The sequence below is a fragment of the Podarcis cretensis genome, assembly GCF_951804945.1.
Source record: "Podarcis cretensis genome assembly, chromosome: 6".
Taxonomy (NCBI): Eukaryota; Metazoa; Chordata; class Lepidosauria; order Squamata; family Lacertidae; genus Podarcis; species Podarcis cretensis.
The window spans coordinates 21101051-21124618 of record NC_137175.1 but is presented as its reverse complement, the minus strand read 5'-3'; the positions used below and the strand labels follow the sequence as shown (position 1 = coordinate 21124618).

General features: G+C 41.1%; 1 protein-coding gene across 4 annotated transcripts in view; it reads left to right on the top strand.

Annotated features, from left to right (window-relative positions):
- STAU1 (staufen double-stranded RNA binding protein 1) overlaps positions 1-23247 on the top strand; it is a 41035-nt gene extending 17788 nt beyond the window's left edge. For 2 of the 4 annotated variants that reach the window (XM_079979222.1, XM_079979223.1), the window contains 11 exons: positions 4436-4574; positions 7564-7729; positions 11430-11528; positions 12620-12850; positions 14212-14355; positions 16327-16473; positions 17463-17535; positions 18465-18781; positions 19716-19838; positions 20754-20839; positions 22235-23247. In XM_079979222.1, coding sequence (XP_079835348.1) covers positions 4436-4574; positions 7564-7729; positions 11430-11528; positions 12620-12850; positions 14212-14355; positions 16327-16473; positions 17463-17535; positions 18465-18781; positions 19716-19838; positions 20754-20839; positions 22235-22322 — 1613 coding nt within the window. In that variant the 3' untranslated portion in view covers positions 22323-23247. The remainder of the gene's footprint in view (positions 1-4435; positions 4575-7563; positions 7730-11429; positions 11529-12619; positions 12851-14211; positions 14356-16326; positions 16474-17462; positions 17536-18464; positions 18782-19715; positions 19839-20753; positions 20840-22234) is intronic. The other 2 variants (XM_079979224.1, XM_079979225.1) reach the window with 2 other exon arrangements.
- The last annotated feature ends 321 nt before the right edge of the window (positions 23248-23568 follow it).

Genomic DNA, 23568 nt, shown 5'->3' with positions numbered 1-23568 from the left:
ACTACCTGAACACAGATGTGCTAAAGTAGCATACAATTGTGTCGGCTGATACCCATTGTGCAATCAGCTTTTAGCCCTCTGAATCCAAAGTTCTGTGGTTAAAAATTTTGGATTCCAGAATGCTTCCACTTCTTAGACTTTGAAGGCTTTGCTTGGCATTATTTTATTAATTAATATATTTGTATCCCACCTTACATCAGTTGATCTCGCAGTGGGGTACCTATTCCATAAAACAGGATAAAATGTCAATCATCAATCAAACCACCTCCTAGGCAGATCCCACTCCAGACTATATTTGGCATGACCCAAACACCAGTGTAAACAGGCTTAACCTGCTGCCAAAAAGAATCCACCACTGGTGTCTGCTGAGTATCCAAGTTAGACTAAGTCATGCTTTTATCAGTAAGTCATGGTGCCTTTTGCCACCTTTGCATCTTGCCCCTGGAATTTTCTCTAAAGCTGAATGGTGTATGCATTGTTAGCCTCGACAAGGGAGCAGGAATATGATAAAGTGATGGTGCAAAGTTACTACTTAACCTCACAGTTCTTTCCGTTGTTTCACTGGAGCACAAAACCTTGATAGTTCTGTTTATTTTCCATATTCTCATCCAGTTTTTCAGACATTTATTGTCTCCCCAAGAGGCTCATTAAAAAAAAGAAGAGACATGCCCTGCCATTAGACTTACAGACTAGAAAGGCAAGGTTTACAGGGGCAGGGAGGTAAAAGGCAAAAGAGGAAGATTGGTTGAAGCCCTGCACAAAGTGGTGAGCTACAAGCATTTATATCCAGTCTGGGCCAGGTTGGTTTTCCTTTGCTGGTGCTCTTGCTTGGACATCAATTGGTTGGGGTAGTGTCGTCTTTCCTCTTGCTTTTGCAGTCTCAGGACAGCAGGCAGCTGGGAAGCCAAGTGTTCTTTCTGCAAATAAGGTGGGGGAATAGAGCTTCCAGCAACTCTGCTTGTTTCGGTTGCTCTCCACTTGCCATGATGTTGTTTGTGAGGCAGTAATCCTTGTTTCCCAACGGCAGAGACTGCTGCCCTCCAGCTCTGCAGCCCCAGGAGAACTCTTTAAGTATCAGTCATTTCACTATTTATAAAAAGGAGCAAACCAAAAAACCCAGTGCTGTCTCAGGGAGAAATTTAGTAATGTTACCCAAAGCCAGTATCATGAGTAGCTTGAGTCTGAATTGACCCAAAGAATTGTAACTTAAACATAAAAATAAAGTATTGAAGGAAAACAGGATTTACTTTGCACTGTGAAAGTGATATGGACAAGGAATTGGCTAGCTTCTTAACTTTATGGCTGCAAGGGTTGTTATCAATTAGAATTGGAAATATTTGTAAGGAGCATTGATGGACACTTAGTACAAAAATAAGTGGCAATTTGCAGTGTCTGAGAAGCTGACTGAAAACAATTCATTTCAGCAAGGGACAAATTAAAAAACTAATAAACTCATTTTCCATTGTGTGGTATGGCTTTCTTGTGCACATGAACTGAGAGAACGGCACCAAACTGGTCCTGGCATGTGCAAGTATATATAATTCAAAGCCAGTCTGGATGTTCACTTCAGAATATTAGCTCTGTTCTTCCTCTACTGTGCTTCGCCTAGCAGACCCTGTAGAAAAACCAGAAGAGTAATAATGGAGCCATGGGGCCACATGGAACTAAATAATTGTGCTAGCTCAAGGTGTGCCCTGTGTCATCCCCAAATCTGCTCCAGAAGGGGGCTGGAGGAAAGCCAAGAAAGGATTTAGGAGGGTAGCAGAGGGAGAGGGATCCTTGCACTGATTGAACATATCACTATGTAGAAAACTACCCATATTTCATATGCTATTTTAATTTCTGTTGCCTACATTGGTTTTCTTTATTCCTCTTATGTAAAAAAACAAAAACAAAAAAACATTCCACTATATAATACTAAATATTTCCAAAACTGAGAAAAGATAAGAAATGTATACAAATGCAAACTTTCTGATCTGTCTGAAGTTATTTACCCAGAAACAGCCCCCAATGTTTGCAGAAAATACTATTGTTTATTTACACCATGCTTGCAGTAAGTCAAACAGGGATAAATGGAAACAGGAAGCTTTTCCCATGTCTACCAGATTTCCACTGAAAGCACTCTAGGCAACAGGTTAGTCTCATAAGATAAAGGGATGGCTAAATGCATATTTGACATGGCCAGTCCAGGTCAGCCACAGTGAAGTTTTAAGGCTTGTTCCAGTTGTAAAGGTAAAGGGAACCCTAACCATTAGGTCCAGTCGTGACTGACTCTGGGGTTGTGCGCTCATCTCGCTCTATAGGCCGAGGGAGCCGGCATTTGTCCGCAGACAGCTTCTGGGTCAAGTGGCCAGCATGACTAAGCCGCTTCTGGTGAACCAGAGCAGCGCACGGAAACACTGTTTACCTTCCCGCCGGAGCGGTACCTATTTATCTACTTGCACTTTGATGTGCTTTCGAACTGCTAGGTGGGCAGGAGCAGGGACCGAGGAACAGGAGCTCACCCCGTTGCGGGGATTCGAACCGCCGACCTTCTGATCAGCAAGTCCTAGGCTCTCTGGTTTCTGTTCCGGTTGTAGTGTGTGCAAATAAGGTTTCCTAATCTTACACTAATGTAGGTAGGAGGCCGTTCTCTCCCCTGGCTACATGATGCACTATTAACACACCTGGCTATGATTGTAATAAATTCGCCAGCAAAGAAATCAAGCAAGCAGCTAACTAGGGAGAGACTTAAAGTTTAGAGAAAAAAGTTGGTTTGCATGAAGAAGCTAACACAGTTTAAAAGACTTTTGTCACAGGGAGTGCAGAAGATGGCATGGTGCTCTCTTTTACCAGGTGATGATAATCCTAGAAATCAGGGATTAAATGGTAGGTTGCAGGACTTGGTTGCCCATAGAGTAATATCCCTATGAGTTAGTTGTAATTAGCTTTCCTTCAAAGGAAATGACATCATTTTGATGCATGGAATGAGCTTGGAAATAGGTTGTTTGTGCCACCAAGATCTTGGATGTGCTGTGGAATTTTTATTTTACGTTTTTCCTTTTGAAAACAGATCCCCATTCCATGTCACAAACTGCTTCCAAAACTCCTTGGTGTCAAGGGAAGATTGCTAGGGATGGGTGGGTAAGGGGACGCTGCTGTTTTTGACAGTTGACAGCTTATGTAGACTTGCTGAAATGTGTGGGTCTTCAGTAAATCTCCCAGCTCCTTGCCTTTCTCTAATGCCCCTGGCTCTGCTGCCATCTGTCCTCAACTATGGTTGCACTTGCCCCGCCATACCAGGCATTTTAGTCTTCCTTCTCAGCTTTGTTTTAAGCCGTTTTTGGGGAGGGTTTAGATAAGAATATACAGCTTTAAGATACAAGGCAGCAACATCTCCTGTCTTCCCTTAATTTGGTTCACAGTAACACATTTTCTACATTTTCTACTGATAGACAAGCTGTATTAACACTTCATTGGATAAATGCCTTATTCAAGTGTGCTTTATTACATTTTGTTGCTTTTTATCTGGAGAATATGAACTTTTAAAACTCATATTGCCTGACAGTTGTGTAAGTCTCTGGGGAAATAGTGATATTTAATCAAGACAAAGAAATCTAGAGAGCTCTTTGTGGTTTTTGAGGTCTTTCAGAATCTTGGATGGAGTCCAGAGAGCTCCATGCATGTGCTTAATATGCCTCCATGCACTTGTAAAGGATTTGTGGGGGTTTTTGTCCCCTTCCAGCTGCAGCCCCTTGCACTGCACCAGATGCTGCTATGGAGATTTCTCTGACCTTCATAGTGACTTCTGAAGCACATAGACTATGGCTTGGGTGGTTGTTGGGGGCATGGATGCTGGAATGCTCCAGCTCACTTGAAGCCCAGGTGTAGATTTTGGATTTCTGCCATTGATTTTAATTCTCCAGAATTGAGAATTTGCAAACAGTGCCAAGGTACTATGCAAATAAGAAGAGGCGTGCAATCAGATAAAAGATCGATGTGGGCAGCATGTGAGCTCTCAGTGAGGGGGAAAGGTGTTTATATTAAACCAAGCATGTGTAATGCAAGCTTTTGTAGTAATGATAACCTTCAGTTTGAAGAACAGCATGCCTTCTATATTCTATGCATATAGTGCTAGGCTTTCCAGTCAAATGCCAGTATTTAAATATCAGTTTGCAAATACAAATCAAGTTATATGCTGCAGCAAAAATCTATTCACATGGCATTTGCATTAACACTTGGTTTCTGTAAAATAAGCATGCCTCCCCTGAACAAATTTAAATGACAAATTGCTTTCTGTCCTTATTTAATACACATGACCTTCTCTTCCTACCACCCATCCCTTTGATGCTTCTCAAGTTTACTCCTAGCTATCAAGGGAATGAATGTCTGAGGCACAGTGTGGAATTCTCTCTGACCTCCACCTTTAACAGTTGCTTTATCTTCTTCTCTTTAGATAGTGTAACCCCCACAGTGGAGCTGAATGCGCTTTGTATGAAGCTGGGAAAGAAACCAATGTACAAGCCTATAGATCCTTACACAGAGATGAGGTCCACTTACAACTACAGTATGAGAGGTGGTGCTTATCCCCCACGGTATGTCATGCCATTATTCACTCTCCTGTAATGAAGTCCTCCGATCACACTCTTTCAAATTCACAATGTTGGTACTTGTGAAGAATACTGCACTTGTCTTCCTAGTATAGTGATTCTCAGACTTATTTCTCTGGGCCACACTTTCAGAATAAAGATTTGCTTGTGCCATGCCGCACCATTTTTATTTTTATTTTATTTTTTGTTAAGAAATACACTGGAAAACAAAAAGGAACAACTCCTACCAGTGCTTGACTTAGAACAGCAGAACACAAGTGCTTTATAGTATGATCACGTGACATCCAGAAAGCATTAAACAAGGCAGCTACATAAGAACATGAATCATTCCCAAAATATAATTATAAGTGAACCTCTTACATATGTACCTTAAGTACGTTTATGATCTTGCTTTTGCTGAGTAATCTCATTTATATTAGGTCTAATTTGCAAGAACCAAACTCTCATCTCTTCATCAACAGGAAGAATCCTTTCTCTTTTCTAATCTTTTGTATTATAGCAGGCTTAATCATTTTGTCAGCTATTGTATGTGGTTTATTATTTTTAATTAAATTTGTATACCACCCTTCGTCTGTAGATTACAAGGTGGTTTTGTCTGTTGAGCAGTCAATTCAGCCACTTGGTAAGATATAATTTGCATCTTATCTGAGACTTCTACTCATTTTTCAAAACAAGATCATTGACATTTCTGCTGTTCCAAAAGCCTTTCAAAATATTGAAAATTCTTGTTTGCCAGATTTCCATGTTTGACAACAGATGTCTTCATCTTGTCTTTGCCCATATTGGACTGGGAAAAGCTTCCCAAACACATGGCTGAGGGATGTTTTCCTCTCTATTCCATGTGAAATCAAGACTCAAAATAGCTATCCGCATATTGTTGACTAACTTTCTTGTTTGGATGTTTGCTTGGGCCTGCTACCAATGTCAAATTAAATGGGTCTTCTCTAGCACTCTGTTCGAACGGTGATTTTGGATCACAACTAGGATTGTCCTCAATATCACTTGATGCTTTTGCTCTCATTTTGAAAATATATCTATCCATATCCCTAAAATTAAAATAAATAAATTGATACTCTACTATACTACACTAAAATGTTAAAATATTTATTTGATGATTGTCATTGAACCTTCCTGCCACACTTGCCATCCTCTCCTGCCACGCAAGTGTGGCATGCCACACCCTTTGAGAAGCAGTGTCCTAGGACAAGCAGGTTTTATACATGAGCTGCACAGACAGTTAAAAGGCAACCATTCAAAACATCTGGTTCCACAATACAGTCATACCTCGGGTCACAGACACTTCAGGTTGCGTTTTTTTTGGGTTAGTAAAGGTAAAGGTACCCCTGCCCGTACGGGCCAGTTTTGACAGACTCTGGGGTTGTGCGTTACGGACCACCAAAACCCGGAAGTACTGGAACGGGTTACTTCAGGGTTTTGGCGGTCGTACATGCGCAGAAGCACCAAATCACACTTTGCGCAGAAGCACTGAATTGCAACCTGCGCGTTCACAGATGCACCACTGCGGGTTGCGAACACTGCGGGTTGCGAACGTGCATTCCGCACGGATCACGTTCTCAACCCAAGTGTCCACTGTAATGGCCAGCTATTGCTGCACTGCAAAACCCCAATTCTGAATCACCAAAATAATACCACAGCCTTCCCAAGCTTAGCTATAGTGAAGAAGAAAAAATGGATGATTCAGCTGTCCAAAGATCCATGGTATCTGGAATAGAGGACACACCAGAGAAAAGGCTGAGAGCCAAGATCCACTTAGAGGAGCAGAATTTTGGGAGAAGGAGGGGGTTGCACCCCTCAGCCTTTCTAAGTACTACATTTGGTGTAGCGGATGGGAGTACGCCTGCTGCACACTATTGGAGAATGAGAAGGTTGGCACTTTGCCCCCAAGCCAATTAAGCCACACTTCTACAGCCTCCTGGCAACAGCCTCAGTCTCCCTGGTGAGGCTTCATAAACGCTTTTAGAACTCTTTATTTAAAGCACCCCATTCTCTTTGTTTCTAGATGCAAAGGGAAAACTGGTTTCATGCTGTCTTACCCTTTATTTATAAAACTCTTTACAAAATGTCAAGGTCGTATACAGCAACGTACACAGATACAACAAAATATAAAATACTATTGAAAAATAATAATTAAAATCACTGGCTCTACTTAAGAAAACGTAAACAACCTAATAGGCCTGATGGAATAAAAAGGTCTTCCAAGGACACTTGAAAACTAGCAGTGAAGGTGTATTCCGCAGAATGGGACTGCCGACACTAAATCCTTGAATTCTGGTTGTAACCGGTCGGACTGCTGAATAACTAACACCACTCCTGGATTATCTCTGTGACCAAGCTGAGATATAAGGGCTCAGGTTGTCCTTAAGCTATTATGGACCCAAGCTGTTGAAATGAGCCATACACCTTTTTCTTCTTTTTTGCTCCCAAATCTTTTCCTTTGCAGTGTGATAAACATCCCTGCAACCTCCTCCTCCTCCTCCAAAAAGCAACATCATTCGAAAATGTGAAAACAAAAGCTAGGAAGTGAAAATGGTGGTCTGCATTTTGGGGGGGAGGATGGGGGCACGCTACACTAAACAGCCAGTCTCCTTTTTCTTGTAGGTTCAGTTGGCCTAAATAAAGTGGGCAGAATTTACGGGCCTGAGCTTGTAACTTTTTAAAAACAAATGTTCTATTGAATGCAGCCGAATATATTAATAGCTTAACTTGCTGGTTGAGTTCAGAAATGTTTAATGTGTGTTGGTAGCTTTGTGCTTCTGGCTTTAATGTTAATGCTTCTAGTCATGCAGTGTCTGCACTGTAAGTGCTGCAGTCAAACTTTTGAGGGCCAACAGTTGATTCATTGTGTTCAGTGCTGTTTCTCCACTTAACGCTTTATTTGAGCCCTGTCTGCTGGCAAGGATGACCTTGTGCACCCCCCCTCCAGGCCTGAAATGTCAAGTCTTTCTCTTTTCAGGTACTTCTATCCATTTCCTGTGGGACCCTGGCTCTACCAAGTGGAGCTCTCCATCGGGGGACAGCAGTTTCACGGGAAAGGAAGAACAAGACAGGCTGCTAAACATGACGCGGCTGCTAAAGCACTGAAAATCCTGCAAAATGAGCCCTTGCCTGAAAAACCAGAGGTAGTATGTCTAAAACATAGTAGAAGTTAACTGTTTTGAAATTAGCTTTTTGGTTTGCCCCCAAATGCTGTTGCTTTAATGTGTGAAGGCTTGCACTCACATATTTTTCTGTCGCTTATGATAAGCCTGTCTGTGGCACTTGGTGGTTCCCCTATTTAGCCATAGTGAACTGTGGTACCTCTCTGCTTGACAGGCCTGTCGCTAATGAAGTGTAAATGCATCAGTTACTCAAGTGCTAGCAAGGTAAAGAGGGAAGATATTTGCAGACTTTTGGCCTCCTCCAAGGCTGCTATTCTTTCCTTCTCCGTTCCTTGCATTGCCCCAAGGCAAACCCAATCAGCCAGCTGCTCCTCACTGGTTTTAAGCATCTCAGCCTAGAGAATGTGTCACAGATACAGCAGGTCTCATAAAATGGTGCCTCGGTCATTGCGTGGCTTAACTGTATTGCATTGTGAAAATTACATCTTCAAAGTCAAGGCTTTGTGGTATATAAGTGGATATACCCAGAATTTGGAGTGAGGGTGGGAAATGAGCTCGATATTTGGATTTGGTAGTAAGTTTAAAAAACGAATTTGGGCCCCAGGTTATATTTAGTTCGGTTTAGAATAACGGAGAGTACACAATGGCGTAACTCGAGGTAGATCTATAGTCAAGTCTGTGCTGGAGTTAAATTGATTTCAGATTTTGGAGCAACCGCTGTCAAGTCTTTGAGACACAGTAGAAATTGTGAATGGGAGACCAGTTTTCCCACAGAGTATGTTTAAGTAGTACTGGAACAGCAACTGGAATTCTATAAATAGGTTCCACGCAGTGTTGGCTGCAGAACGTTATTGTTAAAGCTGTCACTACTTTGAAAATACAGCATACAGTGGTACCCTGCAAGACGAATGCCTCACAAGACGAAAAACTTGCTAGACGAAAGGGTTTTCCGTTTTTCGAGGTGCTTCGCAAGACGAATTTCCCTATGGGCTAGCTTCGCAAGACGAAAACGTCTTGCGGGTTTGCTTCCTTTTTCTTAAAGCCGTTAATACCCGGGGAATCCGCGCTCCGCAAGACGAAAAAATCGCAAGACGAAGCAACTCGCGGAACGAATTAATTTCGTCTTGCGAGGCACCACTGTAATTCTTTTCCGTAATCATCAGCATCAGAACTGCATTGAAACTCCATATTCTACCTTACCCATAACTTGGGTTACATGAAGAATAATATAGCCAGCTTGCAGCCAAAGCAGAACTGAATTACTGGCATCGTCTCATTTTGTAGATCCATCTGGATTAAACTGTTTAATTTGGCATTGCCTTAGAAGCTGCCTGAAGTATTAACTTTAATAAAGTATTAACTTTAATAAAGTTTACCTTGACCAGCACCAGTTCTTCAGGGGCTTGGATCAAGCAGTCTTCTCACACTGCTCTCTGAGGCCTTCTTAACTAGAGAGATCAAATTCTGGGACCTTCATACGTTCCGTGTGTGCATAGATGTTTCTTAAATAGTGTGTTGAGTTTTTTCTTCCTCTACCCCTTACATTATTTCCTGTTTACAGCAAAATAAAATTCTAAAGAACTGTTCTCTGCTTTAACTTCTCTTACATTCTCATTTGCTCCACTGTTGTTGTTGTTGTTTAGTCGTTCAGTCGTGTCCGACTCTTCGTGAACCCATGGACCAGAGCTTTGCTTTGCCCCATGGACCATTTGCTCCGCTAGCTAGCTCCAATTAACTTAATTTTGCATGATAGTTATTTGGAAAGATTATTGTACTTTTGCTGTGTGTACCACTGCATGGCTGTTTTGCCCGGCCTCTAGAAGGGCGTGTGTATTTGCTTTCAACCTCAATATCCTCATCAGCATGCTTGTTAATTGTTATGAATTATCTGAAGCATGTGTTCAGAGTTTCGTATATGCATGGCTTTATATAGGCCTAAAAGTGATTGCTGCTTTATGAATGGAGCTTGTTTGAAGAATCAAATCATAAACTGGCACCTTAAAAATGGCTCAGTCAGAACATTTGATTTCTTTGATCTTACAGCCTGACATTCTGCCATTATCTCCTCTGTACTATAATTCCCCAGTTAATAAATAACTGAGCCACTAATTCTCCAAACTTGGGCTTATTTGGCAATGTTGCTTCAGTCCGTATATTTTTTTAAATCCATGGTAGTAAAATAAGTAGAAAAGAGATTCAAGGTCTTAGCTTGCATTGGGGAGTCTTTTTATAGATAGAGAGAAGTCCCATAACTTAAATGCTTAGCTTTTAAGGTGAAGATTTAGAGCCCTCCCCTCCCTGTGTTTGGCTTTCTAATACTGGAAGAGATGGGATGCGTTTTTGAGTAGGTGAAGAAAGACTCAACAAAACATAACGTCTTTGAGTGTAGAGGGGGTTTTTTAATGAGCCTCACGGTTTACATTTTATTATTGCCTGCTTAGATATAGATTGTCTATTTTATTGATCACTTACTTTTATATTACTTGTTTTACTTGTTTTAAAAAGCTGTTGATTCAATGAGTATTTTCTTACAAATATTTTAAATTATTTATGTAATCCACTTAGTTTTCTGATTAAGTGGTATATAAATTTTGATGAACAAATAAAACGGTATTTTAGCTTTATTGATTTTCTTCGTCTTTAAGGATGTTTGTATTTCTGCCCTGGGACCATCAGAAATAAATAATGAACCACTAGTTTTCCAAAGTAACTCTCTCAATCACATTTGCTAATTCTTAGCATTCGTGGACTGTACTGTGTCTCTCTGTGTGTATAAAATGTCTGCTGAAACTTCCGTAGCTAGAGTGTGTGCTGATTATGATTTGTGTGGTGTCTTGAGTGTGTTCTGCATAGCTTATTTTCCCTTCCCTTGGAGCACAATAATCTAAGTAGAAAAGGACATTCCACTGACTACTTAAATGCCAGAACTGTCATTCTGAAAGGCATGGCAGATATAGGAAGTAAATACTCTGCAGAAAACTCCCTGAGAGATTAGTTGTTGCAATAGAAAATAGTATTTCTCCTCAAGCAAGGGAATGTCATATGACTCCAGTCTTCACTGGGTGAATACCACAATTCAGCTCCAAAGGACTGCATTAGGTGTTTGTAAAGAGTTGGGTGCACCCAGTGGATTTAATTGCTGCTTCTTCCCTTTTAGTTGCAGCTCCTGTGCTAGACAGCAGACCACCTTTGAAAACTGACCTTTATAAAAGGAGCTTTCCATGTGGCATTGGGTGGGGTAGGGAGTCTGCAGTTGGCAAACCCAGGCACAACACTCCCCTCAGGCACGCAGATATTCTCTGGGTTAATAATGGCCTGAAATTGGAAAAGCTGAAAATGGGTAAATAGCATTGGGCTTGTATTTTGAAAATGTATTTTATAAAGCTCTGAACTTTATTGCCAGTTTTTACAGTTTGCCTGCAAGTAATTTCATGTAGACACCAAAATTAACCTCTCCCATGCTTCATGTGCATCTTTCGGAACTGCTGGCTGTTTCCCCGTAGATTTTTCAGACAAGGGAATAACTCTGGAAAATCTCCTTGGCATGTCAGGCACTCGTGATGAAAACTGTCCTTGAGCCTTCAGTTTAATCTGCTCCTGGGGGTTGAGTGGAGAAAATCATGCTTAATATTATGATACTAACCCTAGATACTGTGTGTGGCAGATTTGTTAGTGAGTCGGTGCAAAAGAAGCTTCTTCAATATCATTGTTCTTCTCTTAGATTAATGGCAGAGAACCAGATGATGAAAATCTCAATAAATCTGAAATAAGCCAAGTGTTTGAGATTGCACTTAAAAGGAACTTGCCTGTGAATTTTGAGGTAGGTTTAGTTAATTGCTCTAAAAGTGGTTTTACTTTAGAATACTGAAGGTAGCACTACTTGGCGGGTGGGGGGAGATAATTTGGGGCGGAATACAGCTGGGCTTTAAAATCGTGTGTTAAAATATATCCTGATTCTCTTTCCATGGGTCCCGTAGTTTTGTTTCATAGCGGAAAGCCATTAAAAGGGGAATTATGAGAAGCTGTGTGCTGGCAGCATTTAAATTCTTCCAATGTATTTGGAAGGAACGGCAGATGCCACTAATGTAATAAAATGTCGCAGATATATTTGCTTATGTGAGTGGGAGGGAGGGTGTCACTGATTTCCCCTTTGCTGCAGCCCCCACACTGTGTACCACCCGACTCCAAAGGTTCCTCCAGCCCTCAGAAGCAGATGTGCAGGTGCATGAGGGCTGCAGTGGAAAGGGACTTCATTGCAAGGGGAAGGAGCTCTTCCCATAAATGGAAGTCCACTCTTGGTAGTTGGATTCAATGGGTAAGGCTATTGAAAGGATTAGAAGAATGGGCAAGTTGAATTATCCTGTTATGAGAGTATAAATGTCTAATGTAATTTCTTTCTGTTTAAGAATGTACTGTCTTGCTGTTTATTATGTGTAGAGTGCAAGAAAAAAGAAAATTTATTCAGTACCAAATATGTCCCTTTGTTGCTTTATTATGAATTGATATTTGCTTAACGTTAAGTACGGATGCATGCCAAGGTTTATAGCCTTTAAATTTTTTTAAGTAAAAACTGCCACAGACCTAAATATTTGTAGTTGGGGCAAAACGTAGTGCCCCCAAAAGACTAACTTGGTACATACTGAATAAAATAAGACTTGCAAAGACTGTCTTTAGCATGTAAAGTTTAGCTGGGTTTACATTTTTAACCTGCATGGGGTGGGGTAATGTACTGAGAGGCTTTTAAAATATAGCCACTTCCCGCTTTATTAGGAATGTTGTTTAAATTAGCCTTGTTCTTCCCTAACCCGCCCCCCCCCCAAAAAAAATTGTAGTTTAGTATATGTGAGTAAAGTTTGCTACAACCATTTTACCCTACCATTTTTAATAAATGTTTATCACGCTTTCACTCAGTTTTTCCCTCTGAAACAGGTGACCCGGGAGAGCGGTCCCCCTCATATGAAGAGCTTCGTAACGAAGGTATCTGTGGGAGAATTCATGGGTGAGGGTGAAGGCAAGAGCAAGAAGATCTCAAAGAAGAACGCGGCCATAGCAGTCCTAGAGGAATTGAAGAAACTGCCCCCCCTTCCTACGGTTGAGAAAATGAAGCCACGAATCAAAAAGAAAACAAAATCAATAGTCAAGGTGAGAGAAGTATGCGCTTAGCCAAACCTCAGCTGTTGTAGAAGGAAATTCTTGATATGTTTCAGGAAGCTGTCTTGCACCATAGCAGACACCTCTGTCTGTGCCTGTAGTCATCGGAACTCTTTGTTCACTGTTGTTATGCCAAACTAGTGGTGATTCTGTATCAGCAAGGAAGCACTTGTCTAAATGCCAGGATCTGTGCTGTGTGTTTGCTGCCATCTGTAATCCAAATGTTCTTGTGCAGCTGTTTTGGTGGAGGCTTGCATAGTAGGCATTCTTAGTGTATGAAGCATAGCATGCATGTTCAGCTTTCATGTAACAGCCTTGTGCAGAAATCAGGCATAGATTAATCTATTAAAAAAAATAATAATTTATTATGCATTTTATAAATTTCCATCCAATCATTCATTTAATCCCGCATACAACAAATTGTGACTGTTTTTTACTTCCTTCAGCGTCTCTGACAATCATCCATATTTATACCTTTAGTACACATTCCTTTCTTTCGTATTGCCATTATTCCTCCTTACTCCCATTGTTTCTAATAAACAATACTTATTTTTATTTACAGTGCCTCTTTAAATCCCACTAGCGTTGTGTTTACACCACATATATTTTTCAGATAATCCACAAATTTTCCCCAGTCCTCGATGAACTTTTGGTCTTTAGTATATCTGATTTTCCCAGTTAATTTATCCAATTCTGCATAGTCTATCACTTTTGATCTCCATTCTTCTATCGTTGGTATCTCCTCTTGTTTCCACTTCTGAGCCAACAGGATTCTGGCTGCTGTTACAGCATTAATCAGGCATAGATTAATCTAATGAGCACAATTGGTGATGTAGTATATCAGATCTCCTTTTTAAAAACAAAAACAAAAAAAGGTCCAGCACCATAGGGAGCAGAGAGAAAGTTCATTTGCAAGTAAGTGGGTATCCCCCATCACCTGTGTTTCTAGACAACATGGACTGAAACCTCCAGAGACGCAAAAAATGTTTCAGTATGATTTATTTCTGAAATAATTGTGATCGTAACCTTATTACTGATGAACGCTGGAGGTTGGGATGCTGTAGATACCTTTCCCTGAGTCAGTTTGAGCTTCCTGTGTCTATGTACCATGTTTGCAGTTGATGCTGGTTTTGTTTTGTTGTCTTCTTAAAGTGATTCAGAATAATTCTTCGCAACTGTGTCTGTAACTCTGCAACATGTACCAATACTTCCTGAAAACCCAATAGCAAAGTTAACAGTTAAAAAAACACCAACCCAACACCACCCTATCTCCTGGAGTGTTTTCATGGGAATGTGATGTATTGGAACTGCTCTTGCCAACTGTTGGCTGATTCTTGCTTTTTCTATCTAAGTTGCAGACAAGTCCCGAATACGGCCAAGGTATGAATCCCATTAGCAGACTGGCTCAAATACAGCAAGCGAAGAAAGAGAAGGAGCCAGAGTACATGCTCATCACAGAACGTGGACTTCCGAGGCGCAGGGAGTTCGTGATGCAGGTTTGTGTTGAGCTCAGCACTTTATCCAGGACAGGGCAGCCATGTAATTAATTGATTTATTTGAATTTATAAGCTGCTTTGGGCCACGAGGGCCCCTCCAAGCAAGATTGCAATAAAACCACAATAGAATATCATAAAAACCTCAAACAGTTCATATAAAAAATGCACGGCAGCAGTTTATCTTGTATTAAATAATTGATCAAAGTTTCTCGGCCTGGCAGAGCAATATTTAAGGTGCTGCAAAGACATTTTTTACAATCAAGTGAGCCGGCTGAATTTCCTTGGGAAACAGAACGTAGGTGGTACCACCAAATGAAACTCCTATTTTTTGGTTAGAGGGTAATCTTAATGCATATTGCTTTGGGTGCTACTGCCACATCTATCTGGTAGATCTTAACACAGAAAGGGAGTGGGATGGGCATATATGTGGGAGCAGATGCACTTTTAAATATCACAGACCGAGTACTTCAAAGGTTTAAAATCAGCATAGATAGTGAATTGAATCCAGAAGCACACCTGGTAAATAATAATAATTTAATAATAATTTATTATTTATACCCCACCCATCTGGCTGAGTTTCCCCAGTGATGTTTTACCCACAGTGATGTTCATAGAAAATGGATGTCATATTATCTCTGTGGGGAGAACTGCACAAGACGTGGGACCAGATGACAGTTTCTGAACTATTCAAGGGAAGCCCCATGTAAAATGCACTGCAGAAGCCAAGAGGCTATCACAAATGAGAGCCTTGCATTAGACAACCAACCTATGCTATGCAGAATGTAGTCCTGTGCTAATTTCAACACAGTGTATTACTATGGTGCTCACATAATTTCCTCCTTGCATCTGTTGCTGACCGAAAGCTACTGTTGCTTCTAGAAGCCGCTGCAGCAGAGCTTGCTCACTCTTTCTCTTTCCCCCAGCCAGCCCCTGTGATGCAGCTGTCTGGTGCAGGCATGGCCAAACTTTGCCCTCCAGCTGTTTTGGGACTACGACTCCCATCATCCTAGCTAACAGGACCAGTGGTCAGGGATGATGGGAATTGTAGTCCCAAAACAGCTGGAGGGCGAATTTTGGCCATGCCTGGTCTAGTGGTGGCGGTAGGAGGAAGGGAAGAGTTCTCCATGGCCAACTAGCAGCTAGCTAGCTCTGGTTTTTGCTGTCTTTATGTCATGGGGAACTTTTTTATTTGTGTGACAGCAGTATGTGATGATTTGAAGTCTATTTTCTCTTGCTGGGAGTGCATTGTCTTTGTGTCCCAAACTCTTATGGAGGTGAAGATAAGCAGGAAATAGCTGACGGCTTCTTCCCATGGCTGTCGTAGGTTCATTCAACACTCCATCCCTATCATGTTACCATACATTATTATATTCCATATTCCTCCTTAGCCCACACTTGCCACCTCTTCTCCTTCTGCTGGCACAGTCCTCTGTTCTCTCCCTTGTTTGGATTTTGATATTCTTCAAGGTTCATAATGAGATCAGTGTGCTGTAATTTTAAAGTAGAATTCTGGGAAGCCTTGTCTTGTCCTCATCTGCTAGTCCATTCTCATAGAATCCTTTGGAAGCTCTGTGCTTTGTAAATGCAGAAACTGCTTAGATGAGCAGCATGTTGCAATAGCATCGGGGAGCTGTTACAGGGACTGAAGAATGTTGAGATCATTGCAAAGCACAAAATCGATTGCCACATGCATACTAATAGATTTCTAAGCATGTTATCTTGATACACTTCCAGAATCCAAACTTATTTGGGACGTTAAAACAAAAATAAAAGCCAGGGGGAAAGTCTTGGGGCATGAATTGCCTGCTTTGTGTGTCAGTGCCTGCAGTCAGAGGCATGGAGGCACCATAACTTGGCTATCCTCCAAGGCCATATTTGGACAGATACGTTACTAATGATCATCGGCATTTCGTTTCTCCTTCCTACATAAAGAGATACTTGTTCTAATAATCCATTTCTCCATACTTCTAGGTGAAAGTTGGCATGCACACAGCCGAAGGAATGGGAACTAACAAGAAGGTAGCAAAGCGTAATGCAGCTGAAAACATGCTGGAGCTCTTAGGATTCAAAGTCCCTCAACCACAACCCCCAAAGCCAGCACTAAAGACAGAAGAAAAGGTAAGACATCTTAAATGATGGGCTGTGCAAGTTCAGATGGGGACTTGTGTGCTGAAGATTATCCAGACTGTAAAATTCACAGGTGTAGGGTTGTTGTCCTGGGGCCAACAGGGTGGTTGTAAACTGGGTCATTTAGACCAGGCATGTCCAATGGGTAGATCACTGCCATTTTTTTAAATAGTGGGAGTAGATCGCAGTCTCTTGGGAGTTGAACGTGTTTGATTTAGACAACTTCAGTTTCTTGATTCAGTTGTAGGCATGATCTTGCTTACCTTATAAAATCCTATTTTTTCTGTGTCAATAATATGTGGGTTGTGATGAATCCCAAATATAGTCCTTTATTAAGGTCCTGCATTTCTTGCATTTCTATAGCGTGCATTGTTGCCAAAACGAGTCTAAACCAGCGTTTCCCAAACTTGGGTCTCCAGCTTTTTTTGGGCTACAACTCCCGTCACCCTTAGCTAGCAGGGCCAGTGGCCAATGATGATGGGAATTGTAGTCCAAAAACAGCTGGAGACCCAAGTTTGGGAAATGCTGGTCTAAAAGCTTAAGGTCGATGTGTAATAAGCATCATAAGGAGAGAGAAACCATGAGCAGTGCATTTTCGTTTGCCGCACCATGTGGTTTTTATTATCGTATTAAGACGCTTTGAACAGTGAGGTTGTTATTGTAGCATCTTAGCCCCCTGTCGTTGTACAGATGGACTAGTGCATATCCGCTATGGATATGGATATGGACATTTCAGCAGGCCCCTTGGAGTGAAACAAGATGCTTGCCCCAACATTGCTGATGACCTAGTGTTCCATCAGGTGGCAATGAGGACAAGTCTCATCTCTTAGGTTCAGAGGGATGGCCCTGGGTTCTTGATTTTTGCTATTAGGGTGGTGTAAGAACAAAGTGGCATAGCCTTTGTTTAGAAAGGTTATTAGAAACACTCAACTCTTCAGCACAGTGGCATAACAACTCCAAATAACTCTCTTTTGTGCTAGACGCCAGTAAAGAAGCCAGGTGATGGAAGAAAAGTAACGTTTTTTGAGCCTGGCTCTGAAGAAACATCTGCTAGTAAGTGACCTTCATTTCATTCTTCTTTTACTTTATTTTACTGGTACGATGGCTGTACCAGAGCAGATTGACATTCCGTGATTTCAGCCATCAAGAATTGAAGGTCAGTTAGGGCATACTATTTGGTTGGTAGTTACTAGGCATTAAATAGGTATAATGGGTCACCCAGGTAGACCAGGGGACACTAGGGCTTGGCGATATCTGGTTTTCAACAGTGTGATGTTTCAGCAGCTAAACATCACAATATACCAATATATCACGATGTCTGAAATAAGTGTGGAGCTATTTAGAGTCATTGGCTGGCTTCAGTTTTTCCTGCAGCGTGATTTTTGCCAGCACCTGCTCTTGTGATTCGCTGCGCCCTCCCTGCATGAGGCAGGGGGAGAGCTGAGATGGCAGAGTTAACAGGGGCTGCAGGAATCGAGAGAAGCTTTGGGTGGCTTTATGGTTTTCCCCACCTTGTGATTTTTGCATAGCATGTACACACATATGTGAAAATAAGTTTGCTGGCCCAGTAATATAAAGGTTTGACCATTTCCTTATTTCCCAAGGTATATTTCCAGAGCAATGCATGCGCAGAGGGTGATGCAAGATTTATTTATTTTTTAACCCACTCTGATAAAACTAAAATACTGATTTATTTATTTTTCTATTTGGAAAAGACTTTCAAAGTTTCGGCTCATATCAGGCATTGCTTGGGACATTAGCCTTAATTTTTGCAAAGTGCTTTGGGAAAAGCAATGTGAAATCATTATCAGAATAAAACACATTAGACCCAGAAGGAATGTTACCATCTTGCTGAAGGCCAGGATAGGGTTTGGATTTCAGAAGCGATTTTGGATTTTGTGCTCTGTGATCTGCCATTTTGTGTATGACCAGACCCTTGCCAACTAATGAAACTTTTTTTGTTTGTTCTGTCTCGTTACTAGATAATAAAGAGGATGAGTTCAGGATGCCTTATCTCAGCCATCAGCAGCTTCCTGCTGGCATTCTTCCCATGGTCCCTGAGGTTGCACAGGCTGTAGGAGTTAATCAAGGACACCACACCAAAGAGTTCAACAGGGCAGCCCCCAATCCTGCCATGGCTACTGTGACAGCTATGATTGCTAGAGAGCTATTATACGGTGGCACTTCTCCTACCGCTGAGACCATTTTAAAAAACAGCTCCTCGGGCCATGTGCCCCACGGACCTCTCACTAGACCTTCCGAACAGTTGGACTACCTTTCCGGTGTTCAGGGAATCCAGGTAAATCGGTTGCAAGCAGCATAATTCAAGGTGTCTCTTCATAGGATTTGACTTGCTCAATAAAAACCTTGTTTCACAAAACCACATGGGGCGGGTACCAATTCATGCATGTCAGCCTTTTGCCTAAGACAGAAAGTTTCCTATGCTTTTGGAGTTATTGTTGAAAACCAATATATTACACTTTTAAAAATGGAACGTTTCCCAGCTAGTATACAACTTGAAGGCTGTTCCTATGTTTTTTGTGCGTTGTCTGTTTAATTACTCAACAAAAACATAGCCCTGTCCATCAAATACTGCACTAAAATAACTTCTGTTCATCTCTGTATAGCTTGCGCCAGAGCCTCTTCTCTTTGAAGAAGAAGGCTTCTCATGCAGTTGAAGTGTATGTCTGAATTTCTTCCTCAGAGACATTTAGATTCAGCATACTTTTTGACTTATTTTCCATTCTTACATGTGTACCAATCTACATGATAATTATGCAATTGACTTTTTCTGGACTAGGCTACCTGCAGGTGAGAGCTTCCTCCAGTTTTAGAAAGTTTTAGAAAGTTGCTGAGGAAGCAATCTCCTTGCATATAGGGAAGTAGCATACTCCTTGAGATGCCCAATAAAAGCCCCTCCTGGTGTACCACTTTCCTACATTTTAGAGGACCATTCTAACAAGAAGCAATTCACATGAGTAGAGTGAAAGTTTAGCCCACCTCCAGTTCTCCATCACATGCAGAACATCTGAAAGATAGATGAGGTTTTTCTTTTCTTTTCACTGTGGTTTGGAGTAGACAATAACAGGGATCTTTATCTGTCTGGAAGAAGCTCCTGCTTGTTACCATATCAATGTTGCAGTACTAATGAGAGTTCTGGGGAGCAAATAAGAGCTTGCTTAGAGGGTTGGGGGACACCTGTTTGGAAATAATTCAAACTTTTTTTTTCTTAGGTTGAATACAAAGATTTCCCCAAAAACAACAAGAACGAATTTGTGTCTCTTATAAATTGTTCCGCTCAGCCGCCACTGATCAGCCATGGAATTGGAAAAGATGTTGAATCTTGCCACGATATGGTAAGAGAACGTGGAGCTGATTTTATATACATGAATTGTGGACCAGTCATTAACTTCCTCCAATGTGATCACTTAAACATTCAGATGGATGGGAGTCTAGATTCGGCATCTTTAGGTTTTTTTCTTTTTGGGTCCAAGAGAAACCCATTGGAGTGATGACAAATGTTGACTAATGGAGGACAGTTTGTGAAATGTGTAGGTGTCTGTTGCTGCTCTGCTTGAGGGAGCCAGTGTGAATTAGGAATCGGCACACTTTCCCATTAAACAACAGTATATCTTCACTGAGCCAGCTGCTTTTAAACTCTCTGAAATGCTCCATCCTAGTAGATTTCACTGCTCAAATATCTCATGCTGGTGTGTCTTACAAAAGAGAAACCTACAGTGGTGCAAAAAGTTTTGTCGTAGAAGCCTTAGTTTCAGAGTTCTGAGTTGGCCAGAACTTTAGGCTACATACAGGGCATTCTTCCCATGCTGAGCCCTAGTTCTTACATTTGCATACCTAACTTGCCCAGTTTATCCATGAGAAATGATCTTCATTCTGTGCAGCTTGGAAATGGGAAAATGGCAAGTCTGCTAATTGAGGCCACGGAAATCCTGTATGGAACAATTCCTTTTCATTTCTGTGTACATGAATGACCAACTTTAGCAGAGTGTTGGGTGTTTTTAATACACATTGCCCAGTATTCTTCCAGCCATTTATCACAACATGCATCCATTATTTATTTATAAGCATTGATGAACCACCTAACATTTCAAAAATATCTCAAGTGGCATACAGTCTAAATAAAAAGAAGAAATCATTGAAACAAAAATACAACCTAAAACCAGTAATATAAAAGCTTAATTCAGTGACTTCAGACACATAAAACATCCATGTTATATGCAGACATTTAATTCAATCTTTTCCTTCTTCAGGCTGCATTAAACATCTTAAAATTGCTGTCTGAGTTGGACCAACAAAGTACAGAGATGCCAAGAACAGGAAATGGACCAATGTCTGTGTGAGTGAAAATGATCTTTTCTAGCATTTACTAAACAAAAAACCCAGCCACAACGTTCTAACCGTTTCACAGAAATATCATTTGCCTTTAGAGAAGTATTTGTTTACATGGAGAGTTATAAAAATCAACCTTGTATCACATTGGCAGATGAGTGGGAGAGCAGGTTTATGCCCAGCCGTTGTCCATTTAGTATCACAGCTAGTCTAGTTTTGGTTTCTTCCAACAACATGTCCTGTCGTTCGTGTTTCTTTGAGGTTTTGAATGTGTTGCTATAAGCCGAACATCATTAACTGTGTTTGCTTTGCAAAGTCGTCTTAAATAAATAATAAATAAATATTTTAATTTTTTTTTCCCTGGCCAGAGCCGGGCTCAGGGTGGCTAACACCAATAAAATTACAATAAAACATAATGGGGGGGGACAAACACCCCCCCCAAAAAAACCGATTTATTAAAATATGGGTTAAAATACAATTTAAAATGCAGCCTCATTTTAATAAAGGTAAAGGTACCCCTGCTCGTACGGGCCAGTCTTGACAGACTCTAGGGTTGTGCACTCATCTCACTCTATAGGCCGGGAGCCAGCGCTGTCCGCAGACACTTCCGGGTCACGTGGCCAGCGTGACAAGCTGCATCTGGCGAGCCAGCGCAGCACACGGAAACGCCGTTTACCTTCCCGCTAGTAAGCGGTCCCTATTTTATCTACTTGCACCCGGGGGTGCTTTCGAACTGCTAGGTTGGCAGGCGCTGGGACCGAATGACGGGAGCGCACCCCGCCGTGGGGATTCGAACCGCCGACCATGCGATCGGCAAGTCCTAGGCGCTGAGGTTTTACCCACAGCGCCACCCGCATCCCTCATTTTAATAGTAGCCCATAAATCAAAGCCATAAGGGGAGGGAAACATAAGGGTCAGACTGAGTCCAAACCAAAGGCCAGGCGGAACATCTCCGTCTTGCAGGCCCTGCGGAAAGATGTCAAGTCCCGGAAGGCCCTAGTCTCTGGTGCCAGAGCGCTCCACCTAGTCAGGGCCAGTACTGAAAAGGCCCTGGCCATAGTTGAGACCGATCTAACCATCTTGCGCCTTGGGACCTCCAAAGTGTTGTTATTTGTGGACGTTAAGGTCCTCCGCGGGGCATACCAGGAGAGGCGGTCCCATAGGTACGAGGGTCCTAGTCTTAAGCTAGCGGAGCAGAGTTTTCTTGCCAGCACTAGTTTAATTGCATTACTGGCAGCGCATTTAAAGTCAATGGATAAATGCGACTGTGGGAGTTTGCTATTTCAAAGGAAATATGCCTCTTGGCATGAGTTTGAAAGTGCCACAATTCTGGCTGAGAGATCCATAATCCCAAGCATGGTTCCCTTTAGGAAGAAAAAACCCTTTTCCCTTTTTTTTCTAGATGCGTGAAGCAAGAAATGGAAAACGACCCTCTCCTCAAACCGGCTAGCTCAAACACTTTGGGACAAACACTGGACACCACTGCCTAAAAAAGGCTTGACTGGACCCAAACCTTGAAAGCACCAGAGAAAATCAAATGCTTCCTAATTAATGTAACCTAACTGTTTTAGAGCGCTACAGTTGTCACAATCCACTGTAGTATCTAAATCATAACCGTTGCTTTTCAAACAGTGATAAAATTTTTAGTTTCATTACATTGTTTTGAATGACACTATAAATTTTTCATTTAAAAAGAAGAGAAAAGTTTCTTAATTGTACCTAGAAATATAGCACAGTTTAGAAACTTTTGTTGTCTGATAACACTTACCTATGAACTAACTTGGGAAGATCATATCCATGTATATGTTTGGTCTTTTGTTTTTAATGAAATTGTAAAAGAATTTCACTGGAAACAACTGTATGCCTGCCATTTGATTGAAAACAAAGCCAGCTAGGCAAGTCTAGCCTAATTATTGAATGGTTGAATAAATTACACATTTTAGGAATTTTAAAACTTCATTTGATCATTTTGATTTCTAGAATATTGGGGGGCGGGGCGGGACTTGAATGCAGCAGAAGTTTAAATGGTCTCTAATCTTTGTTTTTTAAAAAAATTGTGTGTGTGTGTCTATATATAAAGGCACACAAACTCAGTACAGTACAGGATATGATCTCAATGTAGTGCATATAAAACTGCAGATTGATTTTCCTTGAGTGCTTTATACTGTTTAATTACATCTCCATGTAGGGCTGAAAAAAAATACCTATGTTTATATATAAACTGTGTTGCTTTTGATGTTGTGTTTATTGCACACAGTGGTGTGTGCAATAAAGTTTTTGCATATGGTCCAGGTAAAGCACGATAGCCTTGCAAGTTAAGTACTGCTTCAGTTCATTGTTTACGCTGGAATTTTTTCTCCCCATGGAATGTAAGTAAAACTTAGTGTTTGTCACCAATAAATGGTAAATACTAAAGTGGTGGGTTTCTTTGTTCCCCTTGAGATAGATATATATATATATATATATATATATATATATATATATATATATATTTGTTTCCTGTGCTAATATGAGCAAAGATGAAGGGCTAAACCTATAAAAGTTGGTCTGAAATCTCTCGACACAAATGGATCAAAAACTGAGGATATTCAGAATAATACTTCATATGGCAATTTCCCTGGCAGTTTCCCTTAGTGCTCAACATACTTTACATACGTGTTCTGGAATCATTCCAACAATCCTGTAAGGTAGACCAGGGTTATTCTCCGTATATAAAGGATTGGGAGGGTGTGTGTT